This window comes from Herpailurus yagouaroundi, unplaced genomic scaffold, assembly GCF_014898765.1.
Source record: "Herpailurus yagouaroundi ecotype Mexico unplaced genomic scaffold, PumYag 77, whole genome shotgun sequence".
Taxonomy (NCBI): domain Eukaryota; kingdom Metazoa; phylum Chordata; class Mammalia; order Carnivora; family Felidae; genus Herpailurus; species Herpailurus yagouaroundi.
Genome location: NW_024412388.1, coordinates 65,729,470 through 65,755,434, shown reverse-complemented (window position 1 = coordinate 65,755,434; position 25,965 = coordinate 65,729,470). Strand labels below are relative to the sequence as shown.

At 37.6% G+C, this 25,965-nt stretch overlaps 1 protein-coding gene and 1 pseudogene across 3 annotated transcripts in view; both read right to left on the bottom strand.

Annotated features, from left to right (window-relative positions):
* Positions 1-1,567: 1,567 nt before the first annotated feature.
* Positions 1,568-25,965, bottom strand: part of MIGA1 (mitoguardin 1) — a 106,890-nt gene continuing 82,492 nt past the window's right edge. For all 3 annotated transcript variants that reach the window (XM_040470703.1, XM_040470705.1, XM_040470704.1), the window contains 8 exons: positions 17,930-18,048; positions 17,602-17,674; positions 16,828-16,914; positions 14,688-14,786; positions 12,524-12,658; positions 10,805-10,858; positions 8,871-8,987; positions 1,568-5,232 (listed from right to left, as the gene is read on the bottom strand). In XM_040470703.1, coding sequence (XP_040326637.1) covers positions 5,014-5,232; positions 8,871-8,987; positions 10,805-10,858; positions 12,524-12,658; positions 14,688-14,786; positions 16,828-16,914; positions 17,602-17,674; positions 17,930-18,048 — 903 coding nt within the window. In that variant the 3' untranslated portion in view covers positions 1,568-5,013. The remainder of the gene's footprint in view (positions 5,233-8,870; positions 8,988-10,804; positions 10,859-12,523; positions 12,659-14,687; positions 14,787-16,827; positions 16,915-17,601; positions 17,675-17,929; positions 18,049-25,965) is intronic.
* The window catches only part of LOC121027789 (40S ribosomal protein S11-like), an 8,028-nt pseudogene continuing 4,917 nt past the window's right edge, over positions 22,855-25,965 (bottom strand).

Genomic DNA, 25,965 nt, shown 5'->3' with positions numbered 1-25,965 from the left:
TAAATTTTTAAAACATCAACAAAGTTCTGGAAGTCATATATTTCAAGTGCTTGCAAATGTCAAAGTGCTCCTCTATAGTCAAGTATTATGGTATTACTTCAAACATAGCAAATCATAAAAGTTCTGTAATCTCCTATATATAAATGTACTTTGTGAAAAGGCTTTTGTGACACACATAAGAGACAGTTAAAAGCAAAACGTTGAGGTGATATTTGATGTACCAGTTACTTTGCTATGGCTTTTAAGCAAAGAATAAGGTGTCAAAGAAGGTTTGCTTTTTTCTTCTATATTGGAGTTCAGTCCTTCCCTGCCCAAATGATGAAGGTTACTTAAAGGTTTTCACTGTTCAGAGGCAGGGGTAAAAAACAACACCACCTCAGCAGACAAGAAAGCTGTGCAGCCTGATCAAAGATAGCAGCATGAGGAGAGGGAGAGATTAAAGGAGAAGACGTGGCAGGATAAAGTACTACAGAATACAGAGTATAAAAAGAAACACTTTGTAATAAAAGTCAAAAGTAGCATAAGAACAGTAGGGAAGACAGTGGGTAAACCAAATGAGTTAATAAAGATTTCTAGCAAAGCCCTACAAATAACGTAACAAGACACTGACATGCTTGCACAGATGTATTCTAAACAAACCTAAAATTTCAGAGATGTTTAAATTTTTTATTTTTGTTTACTTACGTAATCTCTACACCCAGGGTGGGGCTTGAACTCACGGCCCTGAGATCAAGAATTGCGTGCCCTTCAAACTGAGCCAGCCAGACGCCCCCAAATTCAGTGATGTTTAAAATACAAAACGTAAATTCAGGCAGCGGGATTGAGGATGGCAAGGAGGGTGCTGGATGACAAAGAAAACAGAAGCGGAGACAGAGATGCTGCCCCAGATCCCAGCCCCATTTCTGCGCTGGGAAGAGAGTGACCTCGCACTTGTATGGCAGGTGCTGTTTATGTCCAGATAAACCGTTCTTTGCCGCCTGGTGCTTCCAGCGGTGTCCAGGCAACAACCCCCTCCTTGACTGATTGTATCTGAACTCTGATGAGGAAGTGGTGGGAAATGGGATGTCTGAATAGAGACAGATGCACAAACATCATTCAGATAAATTTATATTGTTTGACAGGATTGCCAATCAAAACACTTTGTTAACTGAAACACAAGTACTTGTGGGGCACCTGGGTGGCTCAGTAAGTTAAGCATCCAACTCCTGATTTCTGCTTGAGTCATGATCCCATATTGAACTCTTGCTGGGCGTTGAGCCTGCTTAAGATTCTCTCTCTCTGCCCCTCCCCCCAATTGCACGCATGCTCTCTCAAACAACAACAACAACAACAAATCCCAACTCAAGTACTTTGGCTTCACTCATCAGAAAACTGTCTTCTCCCACTCAGTCCATAAAGAAAACATCTACTTTGGCACTTGATTCCAACAGTTCTGCAGTGTTTGTGTTCCCTGTGCCTGTGAATGTGATCTTGCCGAGACTGAAAGTTCCTATATGTCAGGGTCTGATGAGACAAGTATGATCTTGCAAAAGTATATAAGCATTGTATAAAATAGTCGATACCTCAGTAAGATGTACCGTCAGTTTTTTTATTTGGCAGTAGTAGAAATACATCCATGTTACAGAGCTCATTTTGGCTAAAGAGCCGGTACAATTTTTTTCTGCTACAGTAGTGCTTCACTTTTACATAAATTAGGAAGTACAGTCCTTACATTTAGGAAATAGACACATTTACTAATATCAGCCAAGTAAAGATAATACATGGTTGTTCTCAAACTAAGCAAAACAATAACACAAAAGAATCATTAGGAACAAAGAAAGAATGCCCCTATTTCCATTAATCATAGATTATATAAATTCTTGAGTCCCAGAGAAATTTCTAAATATGATTAATCCAAGCAAAAAACAAAAGATTTCAATTCAGCCTCATTCTTATAATTACTTTGAAAGATATACTCCAAATAATTTCCTATATGTGTTCATATTAAAATAAAAGCAAATTATGTCATGAACATAATTAAAAATTTCTGATAATGAGAGGTCACAGAGAAGTATATTAAATGTTACTTTGGCATTCCTATTTTAATGTTTAAAAGGATAATAAACTAATTCTTTTGTGATGCAAATAATCACTCTTTAGGTAATCATTTAAGTAGAAAACGTGACCTCTTTTTTTTTCATTGAAACATAGTTGACACACAATGTTGCATTAGTTTCAGGTGTGAACATGTTACATCTTAAGGCAAGAGAAAGTTTGTAAATATTTTTTTATAAAGTCAGATAATTTAACAATAGAATCAAAATAAAGGGATGCAAATAAACAGTACTTTTTTCTGAGAGAAAGTTTTTTGAAGCTGACTGGAACAGGATGAAAAACTTGGCTTCTTTTAAATAAAAAAGTAATGTCAGTTTGATATTTAATAAATGTATTATAAGCCTTCGAGAAGAAGTAACTAGACTTGGTTGAACAAAAACATAGAGAAACCAAAATAGAAAAAAAGTTAGCAAATATAAATCACCTGAACATTGACTGATCTTTTTTCTTCCAGAAAACAGGAAGAAAAAGCCATTTTCTCAGGATGATTTCAAGGCCCTCTTATCACATACACAGGGGAGTGGATGTTAGTAGGACTCATGATGGCAATGTTAAGTGTCAAACAGGGTTCCTTCCTAAGAGGCTCTAGACTAGTTTAATCCTTTTTTATTATTACAACATTGTTTTAGCTGTTTACCCCAATATCAAGGCAAACTGAAACTGGTACATATGTGTTAAGAACTCTTCTGTGGTCAGAAACTGTTTTTGAGAGATGTTTCTTTTAAAAAGTTCAAGTTTCTTCCCTTACAATAGAGAGGTTTTTCCTATACTTACTACCCTCAAGTTCTACTTGGTCACTCTTGTCTCTTTCATCAAAGGCCACAAAGAAGCATTTTGCTAAAATAGTAGCTACACAACTGACAAGAAACTAATCAAACTCACTAATTTTGAGAAACCAACCTCTTGAATATGGGTGGCTTTTTTTTTTTTTTTAAGGTGAAAAGTAAAAGAGAAGATAAAAACACCTTCTGGAAAGCTATTCATCTTATCTGATGAAATAAATTCCCCAGAGTCATCTTATGTAATAGCAGCATTATTAAATAGTGCAATTCTTCAAAATAGGTTTAAAATAATATCTTCCTCAACTAAAAAAGTAATTAGGTTTACTTCTAGCTTTGTTTGTAAAATCACAGCTTAGAACATTTAGCCTCCCTCTCCCCCCGCAAACAGGAAGATTAATATAAGCAATAATTGTCCTGTCTACACAATGATGGGAGTGTGCGTGTGTGTGTGTGTGTGTGTGTGTGTGTATACACGTGTGAATCATTCGAGGCCAGGGGTACCTCAACAAGAAACTAAAAATACAAGAGATGAATTAAAAACTAAAACAACACATAATGGAATTTTTAGTTTTGATACTTCTAATGATATTCCTCCATCAATAATAAAAGTTATGAATAGCCAGTTGTTAAATTACGAATATATGTAAGAAAGGTCAGGAGCTGAATATCAGAGCAATATTTCATACTGTTTAACGCTCTAACCCACATATTATGGAACACAGTAACATGAAAACAGCATAAAGATTCTGAAACTCCTATTTCGTAACCAATAGTACATAAATATGGCACATATGTAAATTTAAAACCTTAAAAGATTATGCTTTCCTCCTCACTTTTCATTTTCTACTCATTAATCAGAAACTAGGCACTTTAATCTAAAAATTCATTTTTAAAAAATATACTTTAGATCTTTCTGGGTAACTCACTCCTAAAATAAATAAAGCCCATCTCAGGAGCATAATCAATGAATCCCAATCCATTGATTTGCTGAGTGAGCCACTTTAAATAAGTGGTATATGATTTAGACACAAAATTAATACAGCTCTGAATGTATCTAATATACCCTGAAGAACCCCTCATATGAACAAGCCATTTGTTCATCTATTTATCATAAAGGACATGAAATATACTTCCATGCCATTAAAAAATATTTTGTTCAACTCAGGGGGAAAAAAACCTTTAAGACCTCACTAAGATTCAAAGTATGAATATTTTAAAAATAGGGGCATAATATGACAAACCCCCAGTGTGCTACATTATGTAGAAGGAGAAAGGAGAAATTATTTTACTGTATCCAGATTAATACCTTCAGATATTCACTGGGAGATAGTCTCAAAACCACAGACACAAAAAATCTTAATTACCTCTCACAGTTAATAAATGTTATCTTTTTAATCAATATTCATTCAAAGGAAAATGCTCTAATCTATAAAAAGATAAAAGAAATTTCTTCAGTCTCTATTCTAACTTATAGGCCCAACAATAATATATTTTGGAAACTGCAGTAAATCTAATGTAAACTTCTCAGTGTCAATTCATTTAAGTGTTTTATAAGATAGCCATGACAATTTCTTTGATTCAAACATAAGCGAATGCACAAGCAATAATGTAAGCAGTACATATTAAACACCACTACTGCCCAAACTTGATAAAACAATGAATAACTTTACAATGAAAAATACATTTTCAGGCTAAGTTAAACTTGTTGACACAAGGAGTAATATATTCTTACATATGTGGGCCAGAAAGGTCTTGGCTAAAGTGTATATTTTCAAGGTGCAAAGCATAAAAACAGAGCTTTTGAAAATGATACTGGACATTGCAGACAGCTTCAAGACGACATATCAATTAACTCCCAAGTACTGGTTTCAATTCAAGCAGTTTTTCTGTAAAATATACAACATTTCACCACACTTAAATTATTACCTAAAGACTAGAAAACATCATTTTGGGTACAGTACACAGGGATTCAATGACAGAACTTCTGTGTAAATATAGTAGGATCACTCGTTCTTTCCTAGATTTTCTTTTCTCTCCCTGAGTCCATATCCCCCAATTCCTTATAACGTGTGTTACAAAATCAATAGTTACCTTAAATATTTCATAGCACACTCAAGTTGTATGGTTTTTATGGTACTTATTGTACTTTGGCTTCCAACAAGCCACTGGACATAACATGACCATGACTACCTATACAACTACTTGTATGCCTCAGTGCGTCAGCCCCAAGATAGGCCAGTAAGAGTTCAGTGCGGCGAATAAGTAACTGCATGAGGTCTTCGGCCAAAGTCTCTATACTGGAATAGCGCACCTTCTCGAAGTCAAAAATGTCTTTGAGAAAGAAAAGAACTTGATTCTGAAAAATGAACACAAAACAGGTTGGTACTTAACAGACCAAAAGTGTATTAATCTAAATAGCTACTAATATTGTAACAAGCGTTGAATTAGTAGTCAGAAGACCTGACTCCAGTGCTAGTTCCACATCCACTGGAAAAGGGACCTTATACAAATGCTTAAACCTTTCCTGGGTCTCATTCTTTTTCTGTAAAATAAGGGATAATACTACTTGTTCTCTGTACCACTCAGAGCCAACATGATGATGAAAAAGAAATAATGTATGGGAAATGCCTGTAAACCCTGAAAGTACTATATAAATGTAAGACGCTATTGTTAATTCTTTCCCATTAACCGATGTTTTCATTGTTACCTCTGAACACTGGTACGAACTTTAAGATAGAAGAGTAAACTATTTCCCATAATTGTAACTCTTACTTTTTTCAATTAATTAAATTATTTATTTTTGAGAGAGAGGAGTGGGGGGAGACAGAGAATCCCAAGCAGGCTCCACACTGAGAGCATGAAGCCTGATGCAGGGCTTGAACTCACAAACCGTGAGATCATGACCTAAACTGAAACCAAGAGTCGACGCTTAGCCAACTGAGCCACCCAGGAGCCCCACTTTTAAGTTTCAAGTATGTATTTTTCTGTACCTAAAAAACTTAAGATAGATGAAAAATAAAAATTTCAGATTTCAAATAGAAAGATCACGAAAGATATTTCATTTCAGTAAGTTAATGCTTACGCTGAAACCCATTTTTTTTTTAAATTGATGCATAGTTGACATACAGTGTTATATTAATTTCAGGTGTACAACACAATGATTCAACAAGTCTGTACATTACTCAGTGCTCACCAAGGTAAGTGTAGTCACCACCTGTCACCATACAATGTTATTACAATATTATTGACTATATTCCCTATGTTGTACTTTTCATCTCCGTGACTTATTTATTTTATAACTGGAAGTTTCTACCTCTTCATCCCCCCTTCACCTATTTCGCCCAGCCTCCCAATTCCTTCCCCTCTGGCAACCCCCAGTTTGTTCCCTGTATTTATTTACTTAAGATTTTCTTTTTTAAGTAATCTACACCCAACGAAGGGCTGGAACTCACAATCCCAAGATCAAGAGTTGTATTTAATGCTACCATTAAATAGCATTTAATGCTACCAACTGAGCCAGCCAGGTACCACTCTGTATTTATGATTCTATTTGGTTTTTTGTTTGTTCATTTGCTTTGTTTTTGGTTTCCACACATAAGTGAAACCATATGGCATCTGTCTTTCTCTGGCTGACATATTTCACTTAGCATGATACCCCCAGGTCCATCCATGCTGTTGAAAATAGTAAAATCTATGGGGCGCCTGGGTGGCGCAGTCGGTTAAGCGTCCAACTTCAGCCAGGTCACGATCTCGCGGTCCAGGAGTTCGAGCCCCGCGTCAGGCTCTGGGCTGATGGCTCAGAGCCTGGAGCCTGTTTCCAATTCTGTGTCTCCCTCTCTCTCTGCCCCTCCCCCGTTCATGCTCTGTCTCTCTCTGTCCCAAAAATAAATAAACGTTGAAAAAAAATAAAAAAAAAAGAAAATAGTAAAATCTCATCCTTTTTTTTTCCGAAACTCAATTTAGGTAAGTTGTATACTACTAAGTATTAAGTCTCGGCCTGTTATGCCATGATGGGAGAAAAAAAGTAATTCCAAAGAACTAAAAAATAGAAATACTTTCTATCCTACAAAAACCAAATGTTAAGAAGTACTAAGAAGGCATGTTTCATAGATTTGCTTGACTTTATACCTGGACAAATCGTTAGCAATCATCTCTAGCAATCTTAGAGATGAAGAAAAGGAGGACAGAGCATGATTTGCCCACAGTCAGACTGTTCATTAATGACAAACTTAATTCCCAGTCCAAATTTTTCCAAGAAACACATACATTTGGGAGTTCAAGAAAACTAGTCAAAAATTGATCAGTTTTGAATGAAATAAGTATTTCCTAAACATTTACATAAATGCTACATTAACAGCACAAAAACATAATAATTTAAATTTTTTTTATTTTTCTGTAACAGTTTTTTTTTTTTTTTTTTTTACCGTTTTATTATTTATTTTTGAGAGAGAGAGAGAGACAGAGTGTAAGCTAGGGAGGGGCAGAGAGAGAGGGAGACCCAGAATCCGAAACCGGCTCCAGGCTCTGAGCGGTCAGCACAGAGCCCGATGCGGGGCTTGAACTCACGGACCACGAGATCATGACCTGAGCTGAAGTCGGACGCTTAACCGACTGAGCCACCCAGGTGCCCCAGTTTTGTGGGGTTTTTTTTTTGTTTTTTTTTTACCATTTTATTATTATTTATTTTTGAGACAGAGAGAGACAGAGTGTAAGCTAGGGAGGGGCAGAGAGAGAGGGAGACTCAGAATCCAAAGCAGGCTCCAGGCTCTGGGCTGTCAGCACAGAGCCCGACACAGGGCTCAAACTCATGAACCGTGAGATCGTGACCTGAGCCAAAGTCAGATGCTTAACCGACTGAGCCACTCAGGTGTCCCAATAATTTAACTTTAAATCATCAGTCTAGGGCGCCTGGGTGGCGCAGTCGGTTAAGCGTCTGACTTCAGCCAGGTCACGATCTCGCGGTCCGTGAGTTCGAGCCCCGCGTCAGGCTCTGGGCTGATGGCTCAGAGCCTGGAGCCTGTTTCCGATTCTGTGTCTCCCTCTCTCTCTGCCCCTCGCCCGTTCATGCTCTGTCTCTCTCTGTCCGAAAAATAAATAAACGTTGAAAAAAAAAAAATTAAAAAAAAAATAAATCATCAGTCTAGTGAAACACCCAAACTTACAAACATCAAAAACTTTGAAATTCACTTGATTATGTTTACTTTTATTTGCTCCTTGAAACTCAGCTTAGATTCAAGCCTATTAAATGGTTGAGACTTGGGGTGCCTGAGTGGCTCAGTCAGTTGAGTGTGTGACTCTTTATTTCGGCTCAGGTCATGACCTCATGGTTCATGGGATCGAGTCCCATGCTGGGCTCTGTGCTGACAGTGCAGAGCCTGCTTGGGATTCTCTCTCTGCCTCTCTCCTGCTTGCATTCTCTCTCTCTCTCTCATCCTCTCTCAAAATAAATAAATAAGCGTAAAAAAAAAAAAAAGGACTTTTCTTGGCACTGTGCCAGGCATAGAATTCTGCAGTACACTGTAACTTGTGTTCTGGCAAACTGCTGGCATTGGGATACAACCTTAAACTTTCATGTTATTTCTCACAACTAGGGTTCTATCATTCATGTTAACCTGGAACAGAACTTACCTCTAAATTGCCTACATGTGCAATAAAGACCGATATTTGCTTTATCAATTTCAAAAGGGTCTAGAGATGAAGAACAACTGTCTGCAGCAACTTGACTGTAACATGGTAACACCATACACACACGTCTCCATTATAGACGGAATTGAATTGATAAGGTGAATGGACTTACAAAATCTACTCCAGGATAAAGCACCAAATCTATATAATAATGTTCCACTGGCATTTAAACACTGAGTTTAGGTGACTTTTATAACTTTACCTTTTTTTAACATTCTTTTTTTCTACAAAAGCAAAAGCAAAAGCAAAACAGAACAAAACTTACCTTCTTTTTGATTTAGAAAAAAATGATTCAATGGCTGAACATACCTTAAAGAAGCAACATAAATCATAGAGAGAATTTCTAGGACCCAAAAAGCCCCAGGCTAGGACAGGGCTGATTTGCTCGCAAATGGCATAAAAATGGGCAAAAAATCCATCTGGGATCTGTTGGGAAGTAAATGAGAATCAAATTATTTTCACCTTCTTGAATTAGCTATCTCTACTAGAGAAACTTAAATTCCTACCCATTACATGACCAGCTCTTTTTGAGGGCAGACCAAGTCTACTAAGGAAGTGAATAAGCTTACAAGTAACTTTTAGAGTCACAAAATGTTTTATGTAATTTACATATCCTAGCCAATGGTTTCAAATGTGCTGAGGAACATTATTTCTTGAAGGCATTTTCACCTCATAAAAATACTTCATAAAAAAGCAATCATATGAGTGTTATAACCAAGCAATAACAAGAATACCATGGTGTTCCTCAGCAGTGAAATTTTTAGGATGAATGAGATGACCAGGGTTTCAGTTATTAAACAGTTCTACTCAACCACTTAATTAGATTATCTGAAAAAGACCAAAATGATTTTTAAATGAGTAAGCACATAAATATGCTTATTAGAATCCTAACTTTTGGTTGAGGAACCAGATATTACCGAGGCATTTAATTGTGTAATGACCTCTTCTTGTGCGATAGTAACATACACGGTTGTAATTTAGGAACCTCTCCAAGTTTATTAACAACCTTCTGAAATCCTGGGGAATTTGTCACATAGCATCAACTGGGGATAACTGTGCTTCAAGATTCTGTTCCTGGAGGGGTTATTTTCTATTTTATAGGCTCCAAAATGTCTTCTGAACATCAATTTAAAGAATGTAGATATTGTAACAGCAATTACCATTTAACGAGTACCCATTATATTCCAGATAATGTGCTAGGTTCTGTTTAATCTAATAGAAAGTTTCTGAAAAAGGAGGTTGTGTTAACATCATTTTAATCATGTAGAAAGTGATACTTTGGAGGAGTTAAGTAACCTGTCCTAAATCACACAGAGCTAATCAGTGAAGGCCAAAAAGTTATGAGGGATGCACTCAAGTTATCATTCAGTCTGAGAGGTTCCGCATATATTAAAATTCTAAATCCCATAGACTATACTAGGAGTTCAGACAGGTAGGACATTAGCATGGGGTGAAATACAAGTAATAATGTGAGCTGAACTCAACAATAGGCAAGATGTATTAAACACAGAGGATAGAGCATGGCATTCCAGTAACAGAAAACAGTTCCACAGGAGGTGAGATATATAGGTATCTGCGGATATGGGCAGGAGACTAGACTAAGGCACAAGATTTATGCTAAGAAGAAATAAAGTTAGATATGTTATTGTTGTCATGATTATTATGCTAACCAGCATTTATTAAATTCATTTTTGTATTTGCTCTTTACTTTATGTTTAAATGAAGCTGGTTGATATTATCTCATTTCACCTTTACAGCAACCCTATGGGCTAGGCACCAACTCCATCCTGCAAAAGGGGGAACTGGAGCTCAGCAGATAGTCAGGAACTGCCCGAGGTCATAATATCTGGTGAGAGAATTAAGCCCAAGTCTACAAGTCAGCTCCCTAGCCCCAAACCAGTGTTTCTCAAACATCTGAGTTTATAATCATCATTTGGAAAGCTTGTTCAAAACACAGGGTCTCTGGAATCATTTTAAACAAAAATTATTCAAATACGTGGTCCCCAGAACTACTTAAAAAATTCTATCTGAGCCATTTCTAACCCTAAACACTTTCCCACATAGTGGAAATCCCATGGCTGCCTCAAGAGAGAGAAGGACTTCAAAACAGGAGAGGCCGACCCAGTACCAGCAAGCCATTCACCCAGCTTGAGGGGCCGTCCTTATGAGCTGCTGCCCCACTTGAGGACTGACAGGAGCCTCAAATCACTCAACAAAGAGGTGTAAGGCACAATGAAATTTACCTTCATCTGTTGCCTTTTCTGTTTCAGCACTGACCAACAACTTGAAGCCACAGCCTAGATAAATGCAGACGAGAAAAAGCAAGACTTAAATTTGTAACTATATAAACTTTGCATTAGGAGAGATATTTATTAGAAATTAATAGGTTATAAGTCTAAAATGTCCAAAGCATTAACCACTGATAACAACTAGTCCAGGTTCCTTCTACTGTTTCTAAATAATAATGAAAAGATATTTTGTTTTTATAAATTTTAAAATCAAATGCAAAGACACTGAAGGAAAAAGGTTAAACCCTGGTACCAGAAACTTGGTAACCATAGTTCGACTCTCAGAGTTCTTCAATTCTGTTCTGATGGGAAAAGAGTGAAAATGAAAATATGTGTACACAGATACACATATACAACAATTGTTTTATGTGTAATAATGAAGACAAAGTAATTTTTTTTTCTCCAAGAATAGTACTGCTGGAGGGGCGCCTGGGTGGCTCAGTCGGTTGAGCGTCCGACTTCGGCTCAGGTCATGGTCTCATAGCTTGTAAGTTCGAGCCCTGCATCAGGCTCTGTGCTGACAGCTCGGAGCCTGGAGCCTGCTTCAGATTCAGCGCCTTCCTCTCTCTCTGCCCCAACCCACTAGCATTCTGTCTCTCTCTCTCTCAAAAAGAAATAAACATTTTTAAAAAATTAAAAAAAAAAAAAAAGAATAGTACTGCTGGAAATAGCTGTGGGTGGAGCTAAAAGTTTTATTCTAATAAAGAACTAAGAAAACAACCTTAATGATAGGGACTAAAACACCCAAGTGGATCTTAAAGAAATCTGGCATGGCCCAACTTTGATCAAGGTCACCTTACCAAATCAGTTACAGAAATGGGAGAACATGTACCTTTTATAGTTAAAGCACATTTTAAGGGAAAAGTGGATTTATTAAAAATGCTTTAAAATATAGTGGCAGGAATTTCCAAAATAATTGTAAAACAGGCCCCTGGGACATTTCTTAAAAGGCATTCAAACTGCATCATTGCACTGAATATCTATTCCACCTGCTTCCAGGTACACACTTAAAACACAACGAAGAAACAATGTCAGATAGAGATTTGAATACAAAAAAACAAGAGAAACTGAAAACATTTAAAGTACAGAATACAGTTTAAATTTGTTTTATTTTTGCATATGCCTATTTCTTTTCTTCCCCTAATTTTTAAAAAATTTTTACAAATTTTTCATTTTTAAGTTATTTCTACACCCAATGTGGGGATTGAACTCACAACCCCAATATCAAGAGTCACATGCTCTACCGGCTGAGCCAGCCAGGCACCCCTTTCTCCCCTAATTTTTGATATTATTTGAGAACATGAATCTCCAGATCTTCCTCTAAGAAATACATACTGTCTGTTTACAACCGCTATATCTCAGTTTGGTCATAGAGACAGTTCAGTTACAATTTTTGGTTAGGCCTGAACGAGTCTGAAGCCTGAGTTTATTTCGAGATCTGAAGAAATACTGGGTCCTCCAGGTCAAGAGAGGGACTGACAGAAGAGCCAAAGAGCAATTTCATCTGACGATACAGTGTATCATACACGTCTGATCCCAGTATCAAAGAATGAGCTCAGTTTCCACACTAGTCATTCTATAGGTAGATATATAAATAAATCCTATTAATCTTCCCGGTTCTGACCATTTTTCATCAAATTGAAATGGTTGAGAAAAAGGAAAACCACCACTTACAGTTTCTTTGAAGGAGGAGTTTAGCCAGCGATTATTTACTACATTCTGTATGGATGTGGGTGGGTTTTCTAAATCTTCAAAGGAATCCATTAATATAAAATCCAGAACAACATCATAAAAATTTAGATTTTTCACCTGCATTAAATTATGAGTTAAAACACGAATTATTGTTACATAGAACTGAAAAAAAGTCTGAGCCAGGGCTTCATGCTTTGTAACAGCAGGGTGGTTTTAGTTGAATCAGATTATATCTCTGACAAAAAAGAGGAAGAGGAGACACAAATATGAAAACAACTCACCACCAGAAATTATAATTCACATAAAACAGCTGTTCCTTCCTAGATCCCATCAGGTGAAATTAACCTCTCCTTCACTGTATGCTAGGAGTCCTTTGTTCATGCTTTTATTATGGCATTCACAATGCTCAGCTCGCTTTGTTATTTAGTTACTGGGATGTCTGCCCATCTTCCCCAGCACACCGTGAGCCTCTTGCTCCTTCATTTGCTCATGCATGTTGTGTTGTACCACACACCTGTACCAGGTGCTCAGACTTCTACAGCAACCGAATTACATGCTTAGAATTTAGTGGAGAAAACAGACAGCAACTAATAATTCCACAAATACACAATTATAAACTGTGATAAACCCAGTAAAGGAAAAAGTACAAGGTACTATGAGCGCTTAGGATGGAGATGCTAATCTAGACTAGATGTCAGAGAGGGCTTTCTTTAGGGAGCAAGGCATCCCAGGTACAGGAAATACCGTCAAAGCATTTAAGGTAAAAAGGAACACAGTGGTGTGGAGTCAAAAAAAATCACCGAAAGTGTGCTGCAATCTCTATAGCAAAGAGCACAGGGGCAAGTGGCTGGAGACAAGAAGGAAGTGCTAGGTCCATGTGAATGATCCGAATTTTATTTAGTCTTTTGGAGAGGCAGTGGTGGAGAGGAGATGGATGCTCAGATCTGCATTTTTAAAAGACCGGCAGCAACATGGAGAGGAGAGGAGAAAAGGTGATGGGGGGTGGGAAGGGTAGTAAGCGGATCCAGGAATGCAAAGACTCTTAAGTAGTCCAGGGAAAAGAGTAGTTGCTCAGGCTACCACGGCGCTGGCAGGATTAGAGAGAAGTTGAAGAAAGCAAAAATATTTAGGGGTTAAAACTGACCAAACTTACACATAAATATGACAGAGCACACAAGGACCAGGGAGGCGTGAGGGAGGAGTCCCAGGTTCTGGCCCGCACAACTGCATGGATACCAATTCCTTCACCGAGTGAGGGAACACCACAAAAAGAAAGATTATGTCTCTCTGTCCGTGTACTGACGGGTTTCTCCGCCTAGAAAGACTTTCAGCCCCTTGCGAACTCATTCTTTAAACTTCTGTTACAACAAAATGTTCCAGGCTCATCATGTACTTGACCTATCCCAGTGCTGATATCAGACATTTTTCTAAGGAGTTCTCTTTCCTTTCAGTGAAGAGTACTTAGAAGCCAAGCTCCATGTGCTAGGAGTAATTTCTTTGGAGGTGTTGCTGCTCCCAAATCCTCTCAGTAAACAGAACTAGAAACTATATGTATGCTTATATATATGCAAACCTTTGTATTTATATCCCCTTCCGTCTGTCTGGCTGGCTGGCTATCTATCTGGCAAACTAAAATCCACATGGACAGCTCCAACTCCAACCCGAGCTTTTTATACTTTCCTTTTGTGACAGTAAGAAACCTGGCTCCCATTATTCTCAATATATTTAATTATTTGTTTGATCCTGAGTAGCCAATCCCCTGGCCTCTCTAAGCAGTCTGTTGTCCCATTCAATATCATCCTTGCACAGGCCACCATAACCATTCTGTTAGGGCCTTCTCATTGATGAAGGAAGGAAGGAAGAAAGGAAGGAAGGAAGGAAGGAAGGAAGGAAAGAAAAAGGAAGGAAAGAAGGAAGGAAGAAGGAAGGAACAAACGAATGATGAGCTTAAAAAAACAATCATTTTCAACTATTGCCCCAAAGTATAAAGACTGTGGTTGCTATTGTTTATGACTGTCATAACTGCTATCACATAATTGGTTTTACTGTCATTTAACAAGGACAAGGAAACAGTGGCCTCAGATAATGTAAATATCATATGAATATAACTAAGGGGAATGAATATTATAAAAAAATTGAAACTTACTCCTCTAGCAGCAAGTTCCATTTCAGTACTATCCCAGTGATCAGTCTGCTCTAAAAAATAGATCATTTCATCAAAAACATCTTCAAACTTCTTTGGATTCTGCAGAAGAAAACACATTTTAATCCTAAACTTAATTTTATAACAAGGCTCAAGCCTACAAAGTAAATGAGTTACTCTTCAAGTATGTTTGTTAGATCTTTATTCTATTAAGTAACTGAATTAAAATATATTTTCAAGGTATGACATATTCACTTGGTTTAATATATTTTTGTTCCAACATTTGGCAGGAGCCAAGACTAAGAACATTAGTAACATGTCATAAGCAAACTGCTTACTCATCAAATATGTATGCCAACTTAGGTCAGTTCTTGAAATGAAAACTTGGTTACAGCAGATACTATGTGATGCTTTTGATCCAGTTCTACTCCTCTTGGGGAAAGTCTAGTTGAAATCACTGGGTTTAATCTGTCATGGGAACGCCAAGGAAGCAACATAAGATTTACATTGGGAATTGCAAGTAGTTAATATCACCTTATATTTAGTTTGCACTTATCTTTTTATTTATTTTTAATTTTTTTTTTATTTTTGAGAGAGAGAGAGCATGAGCAGGGGAGGGGCAGAGAGAGACGGAGACACAGAATCCGAAGCAGGCTCCAGGCTCTGAGCTGTCAGCACAGAGCCCAATGTGGAGCTCAAACTCATGAATTGTGAGATCATGACCTGAGCTGAAGGTGGACACTCAACTGACTGAGCCACCCAGGTGACCCTCCACTTATCTTTTAATTAATCATCATAAGAACCCTCTGAATGGTGTACCATAAATATAATTCTATTATACAAATGAAGTAATTGAGGTTCAAAAGAAGTGGGTTACTCTTGTATTATTGGTGGGAATGCAAACTGGTGCAGCCGCTCTGGAAAACAGTGTGGACGTTCCTCAAAAAATTAAAAATAGAATTAACCTATGACCCAGCAATAGCACTACTAGTAATTTATCCAAAGGATACAGGAGTGCTGATTCATAGGGGTACATGTACCCCAATGTTTATAGCAGCACTATCAACAATAGCCATATTATGGAAAGAACCCAAATGTCCATCAACTGATGAACGGATAAAGAAGATGTGGTATATAGATACAATGGAATACTACTTGGCAATAGAAAAGAATGAAATCTTGCCATTTGCAACTACGTGGATGGAACTGGAGGGTATTATGCTATGTGAAATATGTCAGTCAGAGAAAGACAGATATCATATGTTTTCACTCATATGTGGAAGCTGAGAAACTCAACAGAAGACCATGGGGGAAGGAAAAGAAAGAAAAAGTTACCATAAGAGACTTTTAAATACAGAAAACAAACTGAGAGTGGAAAGGGATGGGGAGGCGGGGAGGCAGGAGGGGCAGAGAAAACGGGTGATGGGCATTGAGGAGGATACTTGTTGGGATGAGCACTGGGTGTTGTATGTAAGTGATGAAACATGGGAATGTACTCCCGATGCCAAGAGCACACTGTATATGTTGCATGTTAGCTAACTTGACAATAAAGTATTAAGAAAAAAAAAGAATTGGGTCAGAAAACCAAGTGTTCCAAGTGACTCAAGAAAGGCCTGTTTTATTTGATTTTTTCTCAACATGTGGACACAGCTTGCATAAAAGGAAGTGGTTCCTTACAGTCTTCATGAAGTTCTTGCGATTGCTCTGCCTCATTTAGTCCCATGAGTAGGAGTAAGAGGCAACTCAATTTGTATTCCCAGATTTCTGAGACCTATTCTATTTCCCAGAACTTTACCAACCAGGATTTGAGGGAAGAGATGAAGTATTAGAAATAATAATAGTGGTAGTTGTAGTATATCTAATGATGACTCTCAACATGACATTCATAGACTTTCAGCAAACTGGGAATAATTTATGAGCAACAACTTGATCAAAATAGTGTAGACTTCATACACAGAATCTAAATCAACCCAAGAAGAAATCATGCTCTTTGGTAATTTATTTTTATTACTTTATTTTTAGTATGTGAACCTTTGCAACAATCTGCAAAAACTTTTTCTTCGATTAAAAATTCAATGTACTGTAATCTTCAGTTCAAATGAAACAAGAACAATAAAAAAACTTGCCAACAAAACAAGTTTACCTTTCGTGCTTTCACAATTAATGCTGACAAAATTTTCCTTCCACTCTCAGCAAGGAATATCCTGTTGGCTGTTTCCGAAAGTATTACCTGAAAAAACATTCAACCCCAAAGAAAAAAAGAACCAATAATTAATCTGAATGGACATTTGATGCTATAGCACATCTATGCATAAACAACCCTGATATAGTCAATGCATTGGATGTGGCACTATCTCTGCAGGTAGACCACAGAGAACATTGTAATTTACTAAAATAAAAAGCTCTTGAAGCCTATAATCAAAAAAGATTAAAGGGAAATAAATATGAATTTAAATTCTGTTCGATATTAGAAAATCCAAAATAAATGTTATATAGCCCCCAAAACATAGAAAAATAAAGATACTTTTTTTTCTTAAATGATTTTATTTCATTTTAGGAAATCAATGATTTTACAACTGATTCAAATAAAAAACAATCTAGAAAACACACTAATTGATAATAAGAAAGGATTTCTATTTTACGTAGCCATTTGTACACATCTCCAGTATCAAAATACCCTGTTTGACAAAGTGTGGTGGACCTGGGGAACCATGGCAGAGGACAAAGATAAATGAAGACAAATGAAAGGAAATAGCAGCCAGGAAAAACAAATTTAGGAGATTTTATATTTGCCATTAAAAATAAGGATAACGAAGAGCAAAGAGCTGTTCTGTTTATATACAGCTGGACTCTATAGCATGAGAGTGAGGATGACTGGCTAGGTGAAGTCACTTAATGTTTAAAAAAAAAAAAATACCTGAAAAGCCTGTCGAATACAGTGAAGTTTGGCAAGAAAATCACTGTCTCCTAGGCACTCCAACATTTCAGTTCTATGTAATAAACAGGAAAGACAACTGTTAAGCTGCATTCAAGATCAAGCCCACTACAAATTTGGACTCAAGGCTTAACCTCCAGACTTTAATATAAAACATATGTCTTTTCAATACTGACAAGCCATGCAAAAATTTTTTTTGAGCCTAAAAAACATTTCCTCCCATTCTTATAAACATGTTTCATAAATATTACACAAACATAGCAACGGCAACTTAATGTTTTCATAAACAAAAGCAAAATTGAAATGGTACCTAAGCACTCTCGAGTAAATTTTCCCTTCTTCAACTAAATGCATGGCTTCTTCATAAAAAGGGCAGTGGCAAAGAGACTCCAGACTGTAGGTGTGCCGTGCTTCTCGGTGTTCTGCAAGCTAAGAAAACAGCAGGTTACAACCGATTACCCTGAGACGAGGAAAAAAACTTTATATAAAAGATAGGAAATAGGATCTTGCTAACATCAAAATGTACTCAACTTGATTAAACCATAAAAATCATTCAATAAGATTTTACAGCTAAGTTTTACAACTGGGGACGCCTGGGTGGCTCAGTTGGTTAAGCATCCGACTTTGGCTCAGGTCATGATCTCACAGTTGGTGGGTTCGAGCCCTGCGTCAAGCTCTGTGCTGACAGCTCAGAGCCTGGAGCCTGCTTCAGATTCTGTGTCTCCTTCTCTCTCTGCCCCTCCCCCACTCACACTCTGTCTCTCTCTCTCTCTCTCTCTCTCTCTCAAAAATAAATAAACATTAACAAAATTTAAAAATGTTTATTTATAACTGAATTTTACAGATTTTACAACTGAATTTCAAAATTCAGTTGTAAAAACGAGTACAATTTTATAACAAGCTTTGAACTGAAGAACTTAAATCCACAGGATACACAGAAAAGCAGTATCTTACAGTTCACCAATACCAATAGCTGAAGATGAAGCATTAAAAAAGAGGGGAGGATTTTATCATCCAAAGAATGCTCAAAAGTATTATAACTCACAATTGTGACTGAAGTAAAACTTTCTACAAAAATACTGAAATCTCAATTTGGCTAATTCTAAGGAATGTTTTCTTATATCTAGCTCTGACTAACCTTTGTACAACTGAAAAATAGTCATGCAACTCTGGCTCGCATAACAGCTCTACAAATGAAATTCCAGGTTTCTAACAATTCATTAAAAAATAACAACTGCAGGGGCGCCTGGGTGGCGCAGTCGGTTGAGCGTCCGACTTCAACCAGGTCACGATCTCGCAGTCCGTGAGTTCGAGCCCCGCGTCAGGCTCTGGGCTGATGGCTCGGAGCCTGGAGTCTGTTTCCGATTCTGTCTCTCCCTCTCTCTCTGCCCCTCCCCCGTTCATGCTCTGTCTCTCTCTGTCCCAAAAATAAAATAAACGTTGAAAAAAAAAAATTAAAAAAAAAAAAATAACAACTGCAAACACTATAGAATAGCCTGCTAAGCAAGAAGCCTTCGGAGTGATTTTCATTTTTCAATACTAAGTGATCCATTTAAATGGCATGCTATAGGGGTTTTGGTGGTGATGTTTGCTTTAAAAAAAAATGTTTTTTTCTTAATTTTTAAGTAATCTCTATACCCATTGTGGGGCTCAAAAAAAATTTTTTTTTTAACATTTATTTGTTTTTGAGACAGAGAGAGAGAGCATGAACAGGGAAGGGTCAGAGAAAGAGGGAGACACAGAATCCGAAACAGGTTGCAGGCTCTGAGCTGTCAGCACAGAGCCCGACGCGGGGCTCGAACCCACGACGGACCGCGAGATCATGACCTGAGCCAAAGTCGGACGCTTAACCAACTGAGCCACCCAGGCACCCCCCATTGTGGGGCTCAAACTAACAACTCCGAGATCAAGAGTCACATGCTTTTTAAAAAAATTTTTAAATGTTTATTTTTGAGAAAGAGAGAAACAGAGTGTGAGCAGGGGAGGAACAGAGAGAGGGAGACACAGAATCCAAAGCAGGCTCTAGGCTCTGAGCTGTCAGTACAGAGCCCAACTTGAAGCTTGAACTCACGAACTGTGAGATCATGACCTGAGCCACAGTCAGACGCTCAACCAACTGAGCCATCCAGGGACCCCCTAAGAGTCATATGCTTTATCAACTGAGCCAGCCAGGTGCCCATTTTGTTGTTTTGAGTTAAAAAAAATTTTTTTTTTCAACGTTTATTTATTTTTGAAAGACAGAGACAGAGTGTAAGCAGGGGAAGGGCAGAGAGAGGGGGACACACAGAATCTGAAGCAGGCTCCAGGCTCTGAGCTGTCAGCACGAAGCCCGATTTGGGGCTCGAACTCATGACCTAGGCCAAAGTTGGACGCTTAACTGACTGAGCCACCCAGGAGCCCCTGTTGTTTTGTAGTTTTTTAATGTTTATTTATTTACCCTGAGAGAGAGAGTGAGAGAGAGCCAGGGAGGAGCAGAGAGAGGGAGAGACTGAATCCCAAGCAGATTACGAACTGTCAATGCAGAGCCCGATGTGGGGCTCAAACTCATAGACAAGTGAGATCATGACCTGAGCCAAAACCAAGAGTCAGACAATCAACGGACTGAGCCACTCAGGTGCCCCTGCCCCTCCCCCTCTCTTTTTTTTTCCGTTTTGTTTTTTAATAACAGCTTTATGGAGATATAGTTCACGTACTATAAAAACTCATCCTTTTCAGTGTACAATTCAGTAGTTTTTTTAGTATATTCACTGGGTTATGCGATTAGCACCACTTTCTAGTTCCAGAATATTTTTACCACCCCAACAGGAACCTTTGTATCCATTATCAGTCATTCCCCATTTCCCTTTCTCTCTAGCCCCTAGAAACTAATCTACTCGCCGTCTCTGGAGTTTCCTACTTTGGAAATTTCATGTAAGTGAAGTCAAAGAATATGTGGCCTTTTAGGTTTTATTTCTTTCACTTAGCATAATGTTTTCATGGTCCATCTAAGATGTAGCCAGTATCAGTATGTCATTCTTTTTTGTGGCAGAATTGTATAGGTATACTGCTTTTGTTTTTAATCCATTCCTCAAAAGATAGACATTTAAGTTGTTTCCACTTTTGGCTATCATGAATAAGGCTGATTTGAACATATGTGTAAAAGTTTTTAATGTTTTCAATTCTCTTAAGTATATACCTGAGAGGAGGGGTCAGATGGTAACTCTGTATTTAACTTTTTTTTTCAACTTTTTTTTTTTTTATTTATTTATTTTTGGGACAGAGAGAGGCAAAGCATGAACAGGGGAGGGGCAGAGAGAGAGGGAGACACAGAATCGGAAGCAGGCTCCAGGCTCCGAGCCATCAGCCCAGAGCCTGACGCGGGGCTCGAACTCACGGACCGCGAGATCGTGACCTGGCTGAAGTCGGACGCTTAACCGACTGCGCCACCCAGGCGCCCCTGTATTTAACTTTTTTGAACTGCCAAACTGTTTTGCAAAGAGACCACATCATGTTCCACTCCCACTAGCGATGCACAATGATTTAGACTTTTGCACACCCTCCCCAATAATTATTATTGTCCATTTTTTACATTACAGCCACTCTAGTGGGTGTGAAGTGGTTTTTAGTTTCTCTAATGACCAACAGTGTCAAGCATCTTTCATCTCCTCACTGGCTTCTGTATATCTTCTTTAGAGATATGTCTATTCAATCCTTTGTCCGTTTATGGTTGAGTTGTAACCATTCACTATATATTCTGGATATGTGTCTTTATAAGATACATGATTTATAAATATTTCTCCCAATTTGCTGTTCTTTTCACTTTCTTGTTGGTATCCTTTAAAGCACAAGAGTTTTTACTTTTGATAAATTCCAATTAATCATTTTTTTCTCTTTTTTCTGCCTGAAATTTTACTCCCTGCTTATACAGAACATGAAGGTCAGCCAAAGGTGAGGGGTCAGGGACTGCTAGGTCTTTCCTGGACATATGCATAGTCCTGTGCATGCCTGTGGCCTTTTAGATTCCCAGGAATATGTTGGAACTTTTCAAAGCCCCCTGTTAAAATCTCATTGCCCAATTTTTCCTTTTGAGTTTTTGATCAGCCTCTTATTAGCCCTGACTGGTATCACACCACCTCAGGTATATTAATGTTAAACAATTGCCACTGAATGTTTTCGACAAAGGCCATAGGATAGGACTTTCCTACAGAGCAAGCTCTAAGTCAGATCAAAGAAAGTCCTGAGAATGGAACTTTGCAGAGAGCTGCCACACAGGTCAAACAGTAAGAATTCTGTGAAGCTCCAAAGCCATTAAGTTTCTTTTAGTGGTTGCCAGGCCCCTGGTTTCTGCAATTTCCACAGTTGTGAGATTGCTAGTTTTCAAGACTATGGAGGAGAGGGGGATGCGAATAGATCAAATTAAAAATCCTCAAGTTCACTGTTCCTATGGAGTCATTTTTCTTGAAAAAATGCCCCTTGAATTTCTGTAAGTCTTTCATTAATTTTCAGTTATTAAAATTTTGATTTTGACAATTCTTGCCAGTGTTTTCATTGCTTTTGTGGAGGAGATTTTAAGAGGTTTTCAGTCTATTTTTCTAGAAGTATTTCTCAACACTGTAGTTTTGGCACTTCATATGCACCCGGGGCTATGCTAAATGCGTTGATAATCTCATTTAATCTTTACAACTCATAAGCTAGGTACTATTATTATCCACATCTTACAGATAAAGAAACAGATAGACTTACGTTAGCAGGAACTTGCCCAAGTCCCACAACCAAATGGTAGAATTTAAACCCAGGCATTAATTACAAAGCTTGCTTATACTCTTAAATATCAAACTATACTCTTATCAGCCTTATCCAAAAAGCCAAGGGGAAAGAAGTATAAGCATCAGCAATATTTAATATAGTATAAATATGTCTATTAGACCAGAGGCAAAAAAACAAAACAAAACAAAAACATAAACAGAAGTGATAATATCTGATATATATTCTCTACTTTAATATTTCCTCTCATATTTTAAGGAAAACATATTATGCTAAAGGCAACATGTTCTTCAGGTTAAAAAAAAAACCTAATAGGTTTTAAAATAACTTAGAAATTCTTTAGATATTAAATAAAGTTTTGTACCACTATCAAAATAAGGATCTATGTTCACCTACCAACAGAGAAACATCCTAAGGAGGAAAATAGGATTCCAATTAAACTTTTTACATAATTTATACTAATAAGAAATGAATAAATCCAACAATGACAGATTCCAGAGTCGAGTCTTGATTTACTGGTCTACCTTGCTTATTTGTTGGTTTGTTAAAGTGATTGTTTAAAGAAGTCTCTTGAGATAAGCTTGCAGTTGTGAAAATAGATCATAGTGAAGATTTGATACTAATGGTATCATCAGTCCTTCTTAAGACATGATGACAACTCAGAGACATTAATTTACAGTATCAATATTAAATTTCATAGAGCAAAAAGCAAACTATTAAAACGATGGCTAAATCCTCATTTTACAATATATCTTATAGGGAGAATTTTTTGACAAAATTCCCCCAATTTTTTTTTTTAAGTTTCAGAAAAAGATTAACATTTTACTATAGCTGAAATGTTATTTCTGAAGCAGAGGTCAGTAACACAGTTTAATTCCAGCATATGGAAATGTACAATTTATCATGTGGAAATGTACAATTTATCATGAAAAAGAGTTTTGGGTTTTGGGTTTTTTTTTTTTTTCTGCTAGCCAAAATTTGAAATGTCCTTTATTTCTAAATTACTCTTTCCCCAAAGGGCACATTTCAAAAACTCATTTTAATATTTTTTAAAAGAAAAGTAATATTATATTCACTTATACCAAAGCAGCATCCTGCCTCATTAGTTATCTCCCATAGTTCACAAGTACTATAAAAATTACCATATAAGAAATCACATAAGTCAGTAACAGCAGCAACAATAAAAACAGACAAAATAGACAAAACCCACAAATGAAGCAACCAGTGCTTCATTAGCTGCAGATTTCCAACATCCTAAATTACTTCTCTTTTGTTCTCCATGTGTTGGATGGGTCTTCCTTAGCAAGCAATGACTTTGCTGAATGTGAAGTAATATTTTTAAAAGCCTTAATATTTTTTAAGGCTCTGAACAGCCATGAAAGAAATGTCCAAAGTCCTAAAACTATATAAGCTGGGTCATGAAATAGGCTAAGTTCCATTTTAATATGGACTATTTTTTTTAATATGCTTACATTTTCCTTTCAAACCAACGACCTAAAATTACAAATAGGACTTAGAGTTAAAGAAAGCAGGCTGTTTCTCCTTATCTCACAAAAGAAATTAAAAGGGAAATACACCCACAATAACCACCCTCCAAAATAGCCCTCAATGACTCTCTCTTTCTGGTACTCATACCTCATTTCACACTGAATAGGGCCAACCTGTGTAATTAACAGCATACTATAGAAATGGTGAATGTGAATTCTGAGGCTAGATCATAACAAATCACTGCTTTCATCTCATTCTCTCTTGGGTCACTTCTTCTGGAGGAAGTCAGGTCCCAAATGTGATGACACTTAAGCAGTTCTGTAGAGAAGCCTTAAGTAAGCAACTTAGGACTTCTAACAACAGGTAGCACCAACATGCAGAAAGTGAGCTATCTTGGAAGCAGATTCTCTAGCTCCAGTCAAACCTTCAGATGACTATAGCCCCAGCCAATATACCTGATCACAACTTCACAAAAGACCTCAAGCCAGACCACCTAGATAAGCCACTTCCAAATTTTTGGCCCTCCAAATTGATGAAATAGTAAATGTTTATTGTTGTTTTTGAATGGGAAAATACTTCATTTGGGGGGAGTGGACAGGTGTCTAGTCTCACAACTTCTGGAACTGCTTCCTGGTGTCTGTGGCTTTGCTGACCTCAAGCACATCAAAGCACATGGTCTTGCTCAAGGGCTAACACTTGCCCACTGTGACTGTGTCACTGATCTCAATGTCTCCAAAGCAGGAGGACAGGGGCACAGACATAGTCTTAGGGCATTTCTCAATGCAGTTGTACTTTTGGACATAGTGAAGGTAGTCTTGGCAGGTGACAACAGTCCCCTGCATCTTCATCTTGGTCACTATACCAAATAGGATCTCTCCCTTTGACCCATAAAGGGCATTTCTTGTTAATGTAGATGCCTTCAGTGGCCTCCCTGGCCATCTTGAAGCCCAGACCAATGTTCTTGTAGTATTCTTCTCCTTGCTGATTTTTCCAAGCAGGACTCTCTTATTTTGAGAGATGGTCAGCTGCTTTTGGTAGGCTGGTAAGCCCAGAAGATACTCCTTATCTAATATATGCAGGGTCAGAATTAAATACCAAAACAAAGGGTTCCTTGGACTAGCCCTTAGGACTCAATTCTCACAGGACTAACCCTAAGGCCTAAGACTTCTAACAAACCATCCCATAAAACTTGAATTTTAAGAAAATAATTCCCAGAGGGGCGCCTGGGTGGCTCAGTGGGTTAAGCGTCCGACTTCAACTCAGGTCATGATCTCACGGGGTTTGTGAGGTCGAGCCCCGCATTGGGCTCTGTGCTGACAGCTCAGAGTCTGGAGCCTACTATAGATTCTGTGTCTCCCTCTCTCTGTGTCCCTCCCCTGCTCACAGTCTGTCTCTGTCTCTGTCTCTGTCTCTCTCAAAAATAAACATTAAAAAAAAATTAATGGAAAGAAAGAAAGAAAGAAAGAAAGAAAGAAAGAAAGAAAAGAAAAAGAAAGAAAGGAAGAAAGGAAGAAAGGAAGAAAGAAAGAAAGAAAGAAAGAAAGAAAGAAAGAAAGAAAGAAAGAAAGAAAGAAAGAAAGAAAATAACTCCCAGAGTGCCTGGGTGGCTCAGTTGGTTAAGCGTCCAACTTCAGCTCAGTTTGTGATCTCACAGTTCATGACTTTGAATCCTATGTCTGGCTCTGTACTGACAGCTTGGAGCCTGGAGCCTGCTTCAGATGCTATGTCTCCCTCTCTCTCTGCCCTTCCCCTGTTTACACTCTGTTTCTCTCTCTCTCTCTCTAAATATTAAAAATTTTTTAATATTAAAAAAATTTTTAATATAAAAAAGGGGGCACCTGGGTGGCTCAGTCAGTTAAACGTCTGACTTCAGCTCAGATCATTATCTCGTGGTTCATAAGTTCGAGCCCTGTATCTGGCTCTGTGCTGACAGCTCAGAGCCTGGAACCTGCTTCAGATTCTGTGTCTCCCTCTCTCTCTGTCCCTCCCCTGCTTGCATTCTCTCTCTCTCTCTCTCAAAATTAAATAAACATTAAAAAAATTTTAATATAAAAAATTAAATAAATAGAAAGAAAGAAAGAAAGAAAGAAAGAAAGAAAGAAAGAAAGAAAGAAA